Here is a 15,103-nt window from a genome sequence, read left to right on the forward strand (position 1 = left end):
TCTTGAGTGTCCTTGGACTGCCAGGAGATCCAACCAGTCCATCCTAAAGGAGATCAGTCCTGGGTGTTCTTTGGAAGGACTGATGTTGAAGCTGAAGCTCCAAAACTTTGGCCACCTGATGCGAAGAGCTGACTCATTTGAAAAGACCCTGATGCTGGGAAAGATTGAGGGCAGGAGGAGAAGGGGATGACAGAGGATGAGATGGTTGGATGACATCACCAACTCAATGGACATGAGTTTGTGTGGATCCCGGGAGTTGGTGATGGACAGGGAGGCCTGGTGTGCTGCGGTTCATGGGCTCACAAAGAGTTGGTTACGACTGAGTGACTGGACTGACCTGAAGTTGTTGAATAGAGTTTCAGATTTCTTTCCTGTTTTTCTTTTGATTTTTTTGGTTTTGTTTGGATGAGGAGTATTTTTGTTTTTCCTTAGATTATATTCCACTCTGAATGTACAGTCATAATTCTGAATTTTAAAGCCATTTAAGTAATGAGTTCTTATGGGCAGCTAGTCCACAACTTGATGCAATTAGATTTATCAGTTTTGTTCTCTATTTGTTCACTTCACTTCAGTCACTCAGTTGTGTCCTTCTCTTTGCAACGCCTTGGACTGCAGCTTGCCAGGCTTCCCTATGCATCACCAGAGCTTGCTCAAGCTCATGTCCATCGACTTGGTGATGCCATCCAACCATCTCATCCTCTGTCTTCCCATTCTCCTCCTGCCTTCAATCTCTCCTAATATCAGGATCTTTTCCAATGAGTCAGCTCTTCCCATCAGGTGGGCAAATAATTGGAGCTTCAGCATCAGTACTTCCAGTGAATATTCAGGACTGATTTCCTTTAGGGTGGACTGGTTTGATCTCCTTGCAGTCCAAGGGACTCTCAAGAGTCTTCTCCACCGCCATAGTTCAAAAGGAATATATGTGTGTCATTTGTCAGTGACATCATATTCCCCCTGTTGGGATTTAACAACCAAAACTGAATTTAAACAACACGAAAAAATGAGGATTAAGTCACAGTGCCTCATCTACATACACCTGGCAACAGGAGATACTCCTGTTTTATTCAAGGGACAGGCATGGATAGATCTCATGCAGGAAGAGGCCCTTAAAGTCCTGGCTGAGTCATTAAACATGATTGTCTTTACTTTGGCTACCACAGCTGTTTTGTCTTTTTTGATTGGGAAGACATTTCAAAATTATTTTTTTGTATGTTTGGTTTGGCAGACAAAATTTTTCATGGCATAGACCCTATGGGGAAATTATATCAGAAATATATCCATTTATCTTCAGCACTTAAATTCATTGGTTTGTATGTCCCTGATGATCTTTCTTTATAAGTAGAAAGGAAACACACATGTTCAGTATGCATTCAGTCTCTTTGTAAATCAACCAACATGAATTAAATTCCTTTCTGTTCACACTGCACTCCCAACTCTAGGCCAGAAATAAAAACTTGCGGAGACTGAAGGCTGATTCCAGCACATCGCTGTGGAGATTTGGTTCCTACTGTTTTTTCAGGAAAAAAAAATTAGTTGCTAACACTAAAATCAGTAGATTGTACATAAATATCCCGACTTCTGACTTCTCTTGAAAGCATGGCCAACTGGCCTGCTTTCCAGCATGGTTGAAGTGTAGGAAAGGCTGCTCCCAGTGGTAAGGCCTGTGCTGCCCAGGGCCCAACATGGCAACCTAGTCCTAGTATCATTTCTTTTGCCTCCTGGGGCCAAGAGTTTGTGAGAGCTAGACTGCTAGCACTCTTAAGATAAAGACTAGTTTTGTCTTGATCAACTTTGACTTTGAAGCCTTTAACCCAGAACCAAGCACACACTTCTTCCTTGTATGTTTTTGGATGATATAAAATATATTGTGGATATGACATTTCTTCCAATACTGAAACCATGCAATTGAAGTACCACTCTGCCCTAAATCTTTGACGCAGACTGGCATCATAGGTGCCCCTGATGTCTGCCATTAGACCCACTAACTAAAGCCAGTTGTATGTCCCTGGGCTGTCCCTGAAGTCTTCACTTTGCCATTTGACAACTTATCTTCCTAGCAATCTCCTCTCCAACAAAGACAGCAATGCATATCTCACAAAGCGGCTAGGAAGATGACATGAAACCAAGAATGTCGAGCATGGCCCCTAGTATCCATTTTCATGATGTTCTTAGCAGTTTTTCCTCCAAGTAGTCAAGGTTCTCCATCTTTGTAGATGTCCATGAAGATCAGTTTGATTTTCCAGCCCAGCTTCAAGGAAGAGATTACAGTTCAATTCTCTGTATTCTGAGAAGCTTCAAAGTCCACTCGCCAAGGACACTGATGGAGGTAAAGATTTTATCTTGAGATTTGTGTTTTTTCAGATCTTTTAGTGGCCTAAAGGGGAAAAGAAGGCATGTCAGAGCATATATAACTAGGGGCTTCCAGTCACCACTACATGCTAAGAACCTGAACTTCCCTGAGTACTTGGAGCCAGGAAAGAAGTATGAAGTGGCTTGTCCTCCTTGGGCTGCTGACCTCCTCAGAGTGCATAGTCATGTAAGTATGGGGACTGTAATCCACATCATATTCCTTTCTCGAATTTTTCTTTTCATCTGATTATTCTTCCACCCATCAGGTTTAAAAGGGAATGGAATATATCCCTACAGTCTTAATGTTCAACTCTTACTTATTGATAAGTAACTTGCTATAGGAACTGTGGATCCCAAGGGTCTTGGTGTAGATTTGCATGGTTGCACAACTCTTGGGGTCCAGTCATCTCATGCTCTACTGAAAATAGAACTCCTTGCAATTGTTCAGTGCACAGTCTATGCAGAATTAGGTGTGGTCCTGTGGAATAGCACTTTTCTATATTTTATTCAACATGTCTTCTTTTTTCCCTGCATACTTCAGTGTGTATATGTCTATGTCTGCATCTCTGTATCACTGTCATTTATCTCTCCATCTCTTTGGAAGTCTCTGTGAGTGTATTTCTCTCTGTGCGGTTTTCTTTTAATTTTTCATTTGACTCATCCTTCCTTCTCGAGCCTCTAAATTTTCCTAAATTGTTCCCTATCTCCTTGATTCTTCTTTGAAGTATCAATTCTCTTTCAACTTGGAGATAGATACACTGTTTTATATACACTGTTTCATATCTGACAAGCAGTGTGACCCAAGCCAATTCAGAAACCTCTTGCATTTCAAACTGCTCCATTGTAAAAGAGGATAAGAGTCCCCCTTCTACCTCCTTCCCTGAGCTTCTACGAGAAGGACACATGGGATGGCAACAGCAATGCTAATGGCTGTCATTGTTAAGACTTCTTATTTCTCATGTACCTTATATCCATCACTTCACTTATCCCCAGAATATTCTATTTGGAGGGTTTGAATTGTTGCATTATACCATTTTACCGAGGGGGAGACTGAGACCCCACATGGTCATATGGCTTACCCAAGATTGCAGAAAAGAACCTGTATTCAAACCTATGTCTTTACCATAGTATATGCATAAAATTCTGATAATAAGGTGACTCATAAAAATGATTGGAAAATACACAGGGCCATTACAATGACAATATACCTTAACACTGACAGCTAATTGTAGCTTCTTTGTTTTCTTTGTCAAATGCTCAATGAAAGAATACCTCTAACAAAAGTGAAGACCATGAGAAAAACCCTCAGTGAAAAAAACATGCTGAACAATTTCCTGAAGGAACAGGCTTACAGACTGTCCCAGATTTCTTCTCGTGGCTCAAATATAACTATTCATCCCCTGAGGAACATCATGGATGTGAGTGTATTGGGGATGGTGCTCCACAGCACCCCCTGGTGCTCTAGCCTAGCACTGGGGCTCATCTGGAGGTGCCAAGTGGGATGTTGAGGTTGGGACTCCTACAGGAGGCAGAAACCCTGGGAAACAGGGACCCCACCCAGAGAAGAAGGAACTCTCGTCCTCAACTCTTGGTCTTGGTGACAGGGCCCGGCAATGACCAGGTGGCAGGTAAACATCCATTTCTGTGTCAAAGATGTGTCATTAGTTTGAGGGAGATTGTTCCTTCTGAACTAAGTGACCCGCTCAGTCACAGATGAAGAGTGAACCATTACTGATCAAAAGGTAGAACCAACCAACTGCTAAGCAATTGTGAATCCCCAGGCAGAAGAATTCAGCTTCCACAGATGCAAGAACCACAGCAGTAAACAGTTACTGAACCTGTATTCCATGTAAGGCCATAAGAATCTAACACTGTGGTTACTGTATTTAGATTTTAAAAACGGGCTTATTTTGTCTTCAAGAATGCCCATGACAGCCTGAGAGATAGGCAAAGAGTAAATACATGTCATGAAAGGGTCATCTGTGTGATGTTGATTGGATATCATCTGAGTTTAGAGAGAGTGGCTGACGTTGATCAAGAAGGACCTCCTGGAGAAGGGGATGCTGAGGCTGGGTTTGAAGAGACTACAGAGATTCTCAAATGAAGGCACCAGGACTCTCCTGGGTGTCCAGTGGTCCTGGATGTTCAGTGGTTATGACTCTGGGCTTCCAATGCAGGAGGTACCACTTCAACACCTGGTCATAGAATCAATATCCTGCATACCATGTAGCACAGAAAAAAAAATATATATATATCAAATGCAAGCACCTCTGTGATCAAAGGCTTTGAGCTGCACAGTGATTCAAAAGTAATCCCAAGAGATGTGTGACACCCAGAGGGAGGCAACAGTGTGGGAATAGAGAGTAGCCAGTTCTGCACTAACCCACTCCCTCCTTTTCCCTGTAGATGGTCTATGTGGGTAAAATCACCATTGGAACACCCCCTCAGGAATTCCAGGTTGTCTTTGACACAGGCTCATCTGAGTTGTGGGTGCCCTCCGTCTTTTGCCCCAGTTCAGCCTGTTGTGAGTACAGACACCCTGTACCCGGACCATCCTTCATTTGCCCTGCTGCCCTGTTTCCACCCTTGGCACCTGATGACATTCATCTCTTGTGTCTGCAGCTACTCACATTAGGTTCAGACATCTTGAGTCTTCCACCTTCCAGCCTACCCAAAAGACCTTCAGCATCACCTATGGATCTGGGAGCACGAAGGGATTTCTTGCTTATGACACCGTTCGGGTAACGTGTAAACAGAAGCTGAGTCAGGACTGGCTATGAAGTGACCACTGCTTTCAAAACAGATGCAGGACCATCTGGAAGGACCCTTCCTAGCCTAACTCCCATAGATATTGGCCATCTTACCCACAGGATCCTGTCCCTGGGGAGGCAGTGCCCATGGTGACACACGAGCAAACAGATTAGCTAACCCAGAGAGTGACTTGAGGTGTGGACGTGCAGCTCCTCTGCCCATGAGCAGTTCAAAGTTCATTTTGCTGTGATCGAGAAGAGAGGGGAAAAAGCACCCACTTTCATATTCTGAGTCACTGTTCCAAGCACTTTAAGGTAATAACTGGTTTAATCCTGCAACAACCCCACACAGCAGGTGGTCTTATTAGCTCATGAGACATATGAGGAAACTGAGGTGCAGACAGCAAGGGTCTTGTTGAGGTCACACATGTGGTAAGAGGTGGAGCTAGGCTGGCTTTTCAGGATTGAAGTTGCTGTGGGGTGTTTGGGACAGGACAAAACTGATCTGGGGACCCTGGGGGCAGTCAAAGGATCAGGTATCCAGAGTAGGAAATTGGAGGCCAGATATGTCAGGGGGCCTGATAAATGAGTTCTCACTCTAGGGGACCCTTGAGAATCTAATAAACCTATGGCCTGCCTCCTCGAAAGTACTTGAGTAGTTCCCCTCTCTCTCTTTCTCTCTCATACATACTCACACAAATACACACATATCCCCAAAAGTGGATTCCCCAGGCAGTAATTTCATAGAACCCTGCAAGCAAGATTGTGTTTTCAGCTTCTGTCTTCCTGGACAGATCCAGAATCCACAGTACCTTACAGAGAATGTAGTTCATTCCCGTCATTAGTTCATAGTGATGCCAAAGAGAAGGCTACCTTGCTCTCAACTCATTTTGTCCACAAGGTGGCACCAATCGGTCCAGGCCTGACTTGGTTGCCACACCTGTACAGAAGCCATGAGGCCAATTTGATTCACTCAGGTGGTGTTTTTCCGAGGGGAAGATGTTTTAAAATTCACAGCCTCTCTCAAATGGAACCCAAATTCCCCTCCCAGGTAGGTCTAACCGTCTATGGACCACCAAAGACAGAGCCCAGCCTGAATTCTCTGAGGATCTAATGGCAATGCACCCCAGCCCAGTCCTAGCCCCACTTCACATATCTGTAAGTGGGAACACTCTTCTCTCCCACAGATTGGGGACCTTGTAAGTACTGATCAGGAATTCGGACTAAGCATGGAAGAACACGGGTTTGAGGATCTACCTTTTGATGGCGTCTTGGGCTTGAACTACCCTGACATGTCCTTCATAACAACCATCCCCATCTTTGACAACCTCAAGAATCAAGGTGCCTTTTCTGAGCCTGTTTTTGCCTTCTACTTGGGCAAGTAAGTCTGAGATGGACAATCCTTTTCTCCAAATTAGCTGTAACATGCTTTCAGTTCCATGAAAAGTATAGAACACTTGATAAAGAAGTATCCTGAGAGATAATCTAACCCAGGATAACTATGGCCCCAGGGCCCTACCTGGATTCACCACTGGCTTTTATGAATAAATTTTTATTGGAATACAACCCTGCTCCTGAGCTCAAGATCAGTAACTTGGTATAGGGGGGTGATTGAGGGGGATGGCTAATGGAAGGCAACAGGAAAACTGTTGGAGGTTAAGGCTATAGGATTTGCTTATGAATTTGATAAGGAAGGAAGGAGAAGGATGGTGGATATCTTTCCTTCCTCATTAGCATTTCACTGGGAGCCCAGGACCAGCTACCCAATTTGCAGGAGCCAGTGAAAAATGAAAGTGTGGGACACAAAACAAAAGTGTAGGACCCCTTGTTCAAGAAATATTAAGCATTTCAAGACAGGAAGAGCAGAGGTGGGGTCCCTTATGAGTGTGGGGCTGTTTGGACAGTAGAGTTCACAGGCCAACAGAGCCAACTCTGGGTGACATGAACCCACACACTTAGCACTTCCAGGCCTTGATTTTCCTGAAAAATAACAAGCTGGACAAGGGGAAAGTAAAAATGCTTCAGCACCCTGTCCTTTGAGGATATCTGAACATTCATGTAATAGGAGGTCCAGGGCCTCTTCAGAAGACATAGTGGGTGGAGCCCAGCCAGATGATTCAGCTTCTAACCTCCTCTGTGCCACTCATTAGCCAGTAACCGACCTCAATCTGGATCTCAATCACTCCTAGCCTCTATTTCTGCATCTGTAAATTGGGACCTTATTGGGTAGACAAGGCCTTGATGGGTAGACAAGCACAGCTCTCAGACAGTGCCATCGTTACTGTCCTCCAAGGATCAAGCCCCCTCTTCTCTCTACACATGCAGGGCGAAGGGCAGTGTGGTGATGTTTGGTGGGGTGGACCACCACTACTACAAGGGAGAGCTCAACTGGGTACCATTGATCCACGCAGGTGACTGGAGTGTACACATGGACCGGTAAGCCTCTCCCTCTGAGGGTCAGCCCAAGTGATGCTCCCACTACTGTACATGGACACAGGCAGACACACACAAATGCGTTCTAAGACACAGTCACACATACATATACACCGCCCACAGCAACACAGACGGACACACAGACACATGGAAACACAGAAGCAGACACATATAAACATACACAGAGACACATAAAAATATGCATAGCTAGTCAGAGACACACACAGAGACACATACAAACACATATACATATATATAGATACACAAACAACCCATGGGTTCATAATCCCCAGGCCTTCTGACCAGGGCTCTGACCAGGGTTTTAAAAGGGTCCAGAGAGGTCTGTGCAGCTGGGAGAGGGCTGAACCCACTGCCCTATGAGGCATGGAGCATGGTTAGAGGACTCTACAGTTTGGTGTACAGAGGATCAGGGAGAATTTCACTAGCCTGGAGAGAGTTATAAGATGATCAACTGTCCAGGGCTACCTGGGACCAAGGAAGTTCTCAGTACAGATAAATGTCTGTTTAAAAACAGGGAAAGTCCTGAGCAAATGGGGAAAACTGGTCTCCTTAGGGAGTAGCTACCCAGCAGTGGAGAGAGGTTGGCTGCAGTCTTAAGACGTGAAAGCAACTAATTAAAAAGACACCCCACATACCTGGGAACACAGTGGGGCAGGGCCTATAATAGAGAATTAGGAAGGTGGGATCCAGGACTGACCTGAGGACAAGAGGCATACTTGATAGGATTCTGTGTGATACCCTCAAACAAAAGCTGACCTGTCCTTTGGAGTTTCTGTGGGCTAGTCATGTATTTCCTGGCCAGGGTCTCAGCGTCTGAGCTGGTTGTAGGAGCACAACTGGGAGGACCAGTGCTGGGAGACACCCTCTCCCAGAGGAGTTCCTCTCTCCCCCTATTATGAGATTCTGCTGCCACTGTGAATCTCCATCTTCACTCTGTGGTTGACCCGTTATTTGTTCCCCACCAGATACAGCTCTCGGATGGTTCTCATTCATTATTTTTACAGTCTTCATTCACTCATTCAACACAGAAACATTGTGCATCCACTGTGTGCCAGGCACTTTAGGGATGCAATGAGAATAAAACTCGCCCTCACATCTAAGAAGGCAGATGTACAAGAAATGACTCACCCACATAGTGAACTGTCATTTTGGTACATGCTAGATATGAGGAAGGGTCTACAGAAAGTGACCAAGACAGGAGACTGATAAACACTGGGAGAAATACTTCCCTGAAAACAATACAATTAAGCTGGAATCTGGAAGATGAGAAGAAATTTGCTAGTCAAAGGGCAAGGAGCCCTTCTAGGAAGGAAGACCAATTTGTGTCAAGGTGCAAAAGATCCTGGTGTATTCAAGTACTGCATTCGAGGATGTCAAGAAAGGTGCTGTGTCGAGAGCAAAGGAAAAGAAGGCAAGAGACAAAGGGCTGTTTAGGAGACAGTCAGGAAGGGGGCAGCTCTGGGGAGACTCAGAGTGACCTTGATGCCCGCTTTTTCCACTGTCTCTCAGCATCTCCATGAAAAGAAAGGTTATTGCTTGTTCTGGTGGCTGCGAGGCCCTTGTGGACACTGGAACATCACTGATCCTTGGCCCAAGAAGACTGGTCAATAACATCCAGAAGCTCATCGGTGCCACGCCACAGGGTTCCGAGGTAAAGGGTCATGCCCCAGGGTCACTCCCTGTCTCCATACAAACAAGGATCTCCAGGGCCAACCTCTCTCTCTCTCTCTCCAACAGCACTACGTTTCATGTTTTGCTGTCTATACCCTGCCCTCTATTATCTTCACCATCAACGGCATCAACTACCCAGTGCCAGCTCGAGCCTACATCCACAAGGTGAGGGGACAACCCTGAGGGGTGATTCAAAAATAGAACTTGCAGGAACCCTTGGGCTGCTGCTGGGAGGAGGGCGCCCTCTGCAGGCCATGTCACACCATTGCAGATGCTGCTGAGCCCCTGAGCCCCTGTGGCTGGGCCAGAGCCTGTCACAAGATGAAGCAGTTGAAAGTAAAGGGCCGTCTGGGACATTGATCATCCTTAAATAAATGTGGAGATGCCACACCATGCTGGCATGGTGGGAGTCACAAGGAGAGGGGAATACTCAGGTCCTCGGTCCTCAAAGAGCTTCAGTTCAATCTGAACCCTCAGATTGATGAACACGGAAAGTCAGCTCTAGCAGTCCCTGAAATAGGCCATGTGACAGTGAGAATGGCTGGGACAGTCCCAGTGTGACGTCCCACCATAGGGATTAACAGTGTCCTTTCCCTTCTGGAAGTTTTCCTGGTTTGGATGATAAATTACATTATCACCCTAGTGCCATCTTCCCCTTGCTCTGGCCAGGTGCCCTCTTTGTAAGTTGGGGTACCCTACCCCTCTGTGGGAGGTTGGATGCTAAGGTGTTAAAGGGTGCACAGTGACTGCTCAGACCTGGCACAGGGTGGAGGCTTCAGGTCAGCACCCTATGGGAGTTGAGAGCTGGCTGATGGGCTCAAAGAAGGCTTTGAGGAAGAGAGCAAATTTCAGGCATTCTAAAACCACAAACTCATGGAGCTATACGGAGAGTTGCTTGGTTCTAGGCAAAACTGCCCTGGATTCCATGCAAATGGCATTCCAAGGCGCTCTGCATTGGGGCACTGGGGACTTACTAGGGGTGATGAGGGCTACGACTGACTGGTGGGGATGAGGAACCAGACTAAGTTACCCAACCAAGCCTGGACTGGCTAAAGAGGGTGAGTGTGGGCCAAAGGAGGCTTCCCAGAGTTCCTGAGTTAAGTCTTCAAGAACGTGTTGTGGGCACTGCTCTATTTAAGATGGATAACCAACAATGAGTTACTATGTAGCACGGGGAGCTCCGCTCAGTTATATGACAGCCTGAATGGGAGGGGTATCTTTGGGACCAGGATACACCAATACATACGGTTGAGTCCTTTTACTGTCCACCTGAAACTCAGCTATACTCCAATACAAAATAAAGTTTTTTAATAAAGTATGGATTGTGGGGATGCAGGAAGAGAACCAGCATTCTCTACAGAGAAAACAAGGAGCAGGAGTCAAAAGGGAAAAAACAGGGAGTGAGGAGAACTATGGACATGCTCGTTCTTTTCTAAAAATTATATTGAAGTGTGGCTGATCCTCAGTTTTGCCTTAAGTTCTGCTGCACAGCAATGTGACTCAGTTATACACATAAAAAATATATATTCTTTTTCTTATTCATTTTCATGTGGTTTATCACTGAATATTGAATATAGTTCCTTACGCTCTACAGTAGGAGTTTGATGTTTATCATTCCTCTGTTTCCCCAATTCCCAGTCCTCCCCTCCCCCACAGCCTTCCTCATGGCAACCTCATGTCTTGGTCCTTTTTGGTTTTGGATGAACTCTCATATCCCCTGAAGCTGAGAAAACCCCTTGATACTTACCGAAAGAGGGAAATAAAGTGAAGAATTGTGCTGGGTCTGGATATCGGGGGAGTCACAGGTAAGAGCTCAGGCTGACTGGTGTGTGTCTCTGACTCCCCCAGGATTCTAGAGGCCACTGCTATCCCACCTTTAAAGAGAACACAGTGAGTACATCCACAGAGACCTGGATCCTGGGTGACGTCTTCCTGAGGCTGTATTTCTCAGTTTTTGATCGAGGAAATGACAGGATTGGCCTGGCACAGGCAGTGTAAATGCTTGGAGTGGTTCAGGAATCAGTAAGGCCGCTCCTAACACACACTCACTCACACTTTGAGCACTCCTGCCCAGGATGCTGGTGAACTGTATTTGGTGGTCTGCACACCCTATTCTCAGGAAAGAATAAAGGGTTTCACTCTTAATGGTGCTGAAACAAATGGGTGCCTCTGTTTGAGTCTGGAAGGTGTACAATGATCGGGAAGGATCTAGAACAAAGTCTGAATCACATTTGAGAGGAGACCACTCCAACTGGATTTACAGAAAGTGGAGACTCATTGAAATGATTCTGGGAATCCAGGACACAAGAATCAGAGCAAATACAAAAGTCTCAGTGACTGGAACCAAGAAATCAGAAGTCATCAGTTTTCTCTTTCTCATCCTCGCTCTTTCCCTTCCTTCTTCTTTGAAGGTCTTAGCTTGACAAATTTCTTCCTTAAGGCTTCTACACCTAATATGGGAGTTAGCTACCTGCCTTGTGTTTTATATCCCGAAGGCATCTCCTAGTAAGGAAAGAAGCTTGGAGCCATCAGAGTTCAAGGGTGTTCTCTGAATGACCCACCTCAGTTCACATTTACAGCCCTAGATCAGCCATCCTGGCAGGGCCAGGGGTCCTATGATTGACTTTACATGGTCATTGGCCTGACCCAGCAGCACATATGATTGCAGTTTCCTCCAGCACTACATGACTGAAGCTGGGGAGGTGCAGCCCCAGGGATAGCGACTGACAGATGGTCTAAGCCATGGAAGAATTTGTGATGACCCACCAACTCCACCACCTCCTCAATCAGAGGAATTATAAGGGATAATGAAATAGACTCTTTTCATATAATCTCAGATGAACTTATCACTGGGCTTCTCCTCCAGGGCAGTTTGGGTGAGGTACTTCATGCAGAGCTAGTTCCCTTTTGTTCCCAAACCCCAATCACCAGCTCTCTGCTACATATGCCTGCTCTGTCCTTTCCTGTCCTACTTAAGTGGTGGCCTCAGTGGATCCCTGAGCCATCCCCCTCCTCCAGGGCCCAGAATGCCCCTTCCTTGGCCTCCAATGCTTCTGGGGAGAATGAAATGCTTGTATCAGGAACCCAGTGTACACAGAGCCTTCAGCCTTTCAGAGCTTCCTCCTGGGGTGGAGCTACAAACTATTTGCTTGGAGCTGCTATGGTTAGGCACTTTTGCAGTGAAAGCATCCATTCTTCCCACCTGGAGGCCCTCAGTAGATGCCTCAGCTGAGACAGGGGTCAGAGATTGATTTCCTTTCTATTGACTGGTTTGATCTCCTCGTTGTATAAGGGACTCTAAAGAATCTTGACAAGCACCACAGTTCAAAAGCTTCATTTTTTTGCATTCACCCTTTCTTATGGTCCAGATCACACATCTGTACATGATTACTGGAAAAATCATAGCTTTGACACTACAGACCTCTGTAGCAAAGTGAGTCTCTGCTTTTTAATACACTGTCCAGGTTTTTCATAGCCTTTCTTCCTGCCAAGGAGCAAGTGTCTTTTTTTTTATATATAAATTTATTTTGTGGCTGCAGTGAAGGTATGTTGTGCTTTTGGAGCCCAAGAAAATAAAATCTGCCACTGTATCCACTTTTCCATCATCTATATGCCATGAAGTGGTGGGACTGAATGCCATGAATGTTGAGTGTCTGTCTGTGAATAGTTTTTTGAATGTTGAGTTTTTTTCATCTCCTCCTCTCATCGAGAGGCTCTTTAGTTCTTTTTTGCTTTCTGCCATTAGGGTGTGTCATCTTCATATCTGTGGATGTTGATATTTTTCCCAGCAATCTTGATTGCATCTTGGGATTTATGCAAGTATATTGAATGATGTATCCTTTCAGGAGACAGGTAAGGAGATCTGGTACTTGAATTTCCTTAAGAATTTTCCACAGTTAGTTGTGGTCCACACAGTGAAAGGCTTTAGCATAGTCAGTGAAGCAGATGTAGATGTTTTTCTGGAATTCCCTTGCTTTCTCTATGATCCAATGTATGTTGACAATTTGATCTCTGGCTCCTCAAACCAGTTTGTACATCTGGAAGTTCTAAGTTCACGTACTGTTGAAGCTTAGCTTGAAGGATTTTAAGCATTACCTTGCTAGAAAGTGAGATGAGCACTATTGAATGATAAGTTGAACATTCTTTGGAATTGCCTTTCTTTGGATTGGAATGAAAACTGACCTTTTCCAGCACTGTGGCCACTGCTGAGTTTTCCAAATTTGCTGACATATTCAATGCAGCACTTTTATAGCATCTTCGTTAGGATTTTTAAACAGCTCAGCTGAAATTTCATCCCCTCCACTCGCTTTGTTTGTGGTGATGCTTCCTAAAGCCCACTTTACTTCATACTCCAGTATATCTGACTTTACATGAGTGACCCCAGCATCATTCCTATCCCGGTCATTATGACCATTTTTGTATAGTTCTTCTGTGCATTCTTGCTACCTCTTCTTAATCTCATCTGCTTTTGTTTGTCTTTGATTTTTCTGTCCTTTATTGTGCCCATATTTTCATAAAGTGTCCCTATGGGATCTCCAATTTTCCTGAAGAGATTTATACTCTTTACAATTCTATTATTTCCTTTACTTCTTACACTGTTCCCTTATGACGACTTTCTTATCTCTCCTTGCTATTCTCTAGTAATCTGCATTCTACTAGGTATATCTTTACCTTTCTCCTTTGCCTTTCACTTCTCTTATTTTTCTCAGCTATTTTTAAGGCCTCCTCAGTCAACCACTTTGTCTTCTTGCATTTCTTTTTCTTAGGGATGGTTTTGGTGACCACCTCCCATACAATGTTACAAACCTCCATCCATAGTTCTTCAGGCTACCAGAACTAATCCCTTGAATCTATTTTTCATCTCCACTATATAATCATAAGGGATTTGATTTGATTTAGGTCATAGCTGAATGTTCTAGTGGTTTTCCTTACTTTCTTCAATTTAAACGTGAATATTGTTTGCTCCTGCCTAAGCATTGCTTCCAGATCACCACCCACCACTCCCAGTGGGTGTGGAGCAAAAACACACAATTTGAGGACTGTTACCCTGGGTTTGTGCTTGGCTTTTCACATGCTTAGCTGTGTGACCTTGATCAAGTCCCTTAACCTCAGTTTCCTCATCTGGAAAATGGGCACCATGATGATAATTCCAACTTGTAGATTGTATGCATGCCTGCAAAGAGTAAGTGACCCTAAGAGGGCTTTCTTTGTTTCTGAGTCTGGAAAAATTATGAATTTTTTTCCCACATGGGGAAAAGGAAATCTTCTGTTTAGAGGATATGGCTGCCATTCCCAAGGCTAAATATTGATTCAAGCCAAATGACATCTATTTCTGAACCATGACACAGAACTCTGACTGAACCGATGCATCTGTTTTCTGGGCTCCCAAGGAGCTAATGATTACTGGCTCAGATTACTCCCTTCCTCAGCCTTACCAGTCAGCCTTTCCTTGTCAACTACTTCTAGCCTGAAATCACACTGCAAGGAGAGTTGTAAGGCTTTTGGTCTCTTGTCAGTTTCCCACATCTCCAGCGTAGCAACAAGTAGCTGTTATGGCTTCTTGTCATAGCAACAGCTGTGGCAACCTGTACAGTCCAATCTCAGCCTGTTAAATAAAACTGTCCACATATGGCTCCTCATGTTTAAAATACCTAAAGTGGCCTTAGGAACCTTCCTATGCCTGCTGTTTAACAATGAAATATGTGTGGACCTGATCTAGTTTTCTTTCCCAAGCATGATTCCAACCATGCATTAAAGGAATCAGACATTTAGTCATCTAACCATCCACAGGATTTGACAAAAGCATACCACCCATCGTGCACTTCTCACTTACCTCAAAACAATATTGAAGTAAGCTGCCGCAGCAATCTGATACATTG

At 44.7% G+C, this 15,103-nt stretch overlaps 1 protein-coding gene across 1 annotated transcript; it reads left to right on the plus strand.

Annotated features, from left to right (window-relative positions):
- The first annotated feature begins 2,426 nt into the window (after positions 1–2,426).
- Positions 2,427–11,384, plus strand: LOC113886157 (pregnancy-associated glycoprotein 1-like). Its single transcript, XM_027532148.1, has 9 exons — positions 2,427–2,536; positions 3,617–3,767; positions 4,756–4,873; positions 4,972–5,090; positions 6,287–6,480; positions 7,425–7,535; positions 9,063–9,204; positions 9,291–9,389; positions 11,073–11,384. The coding sequence occupies exons 1-9, from the start codon at positions 2,484–2,486 to the stop codon at positions 11,220–11,222; spliced, it is 1,137 nt and encodes a 378-aa protein (XP_027387949.1). The 5' UTR covers positions 2,427–2,483; the 3' UTR covers positions 11,223–11,384.
- Positions 11,385–15,103: the final 3,719 nt, after the last annotated feature.

This window comes from Bos indicus x Bos taurus, chromosome 29 (genome assembly GCF_003369695.1).
Source record: "Bos indicus x Bos taurus breed Angus x Brahman F1 hybrid chromosome 29, Bos_hybrid_MaternalHap_v2.0, whole genome shotgun sequence".
Lineage (NCBI taxonomy): Eukaryota > Metazoa > Chordata > Mammalia > Artiodactyla > Bovidae > Bos > Bos indicus x Bos taurus.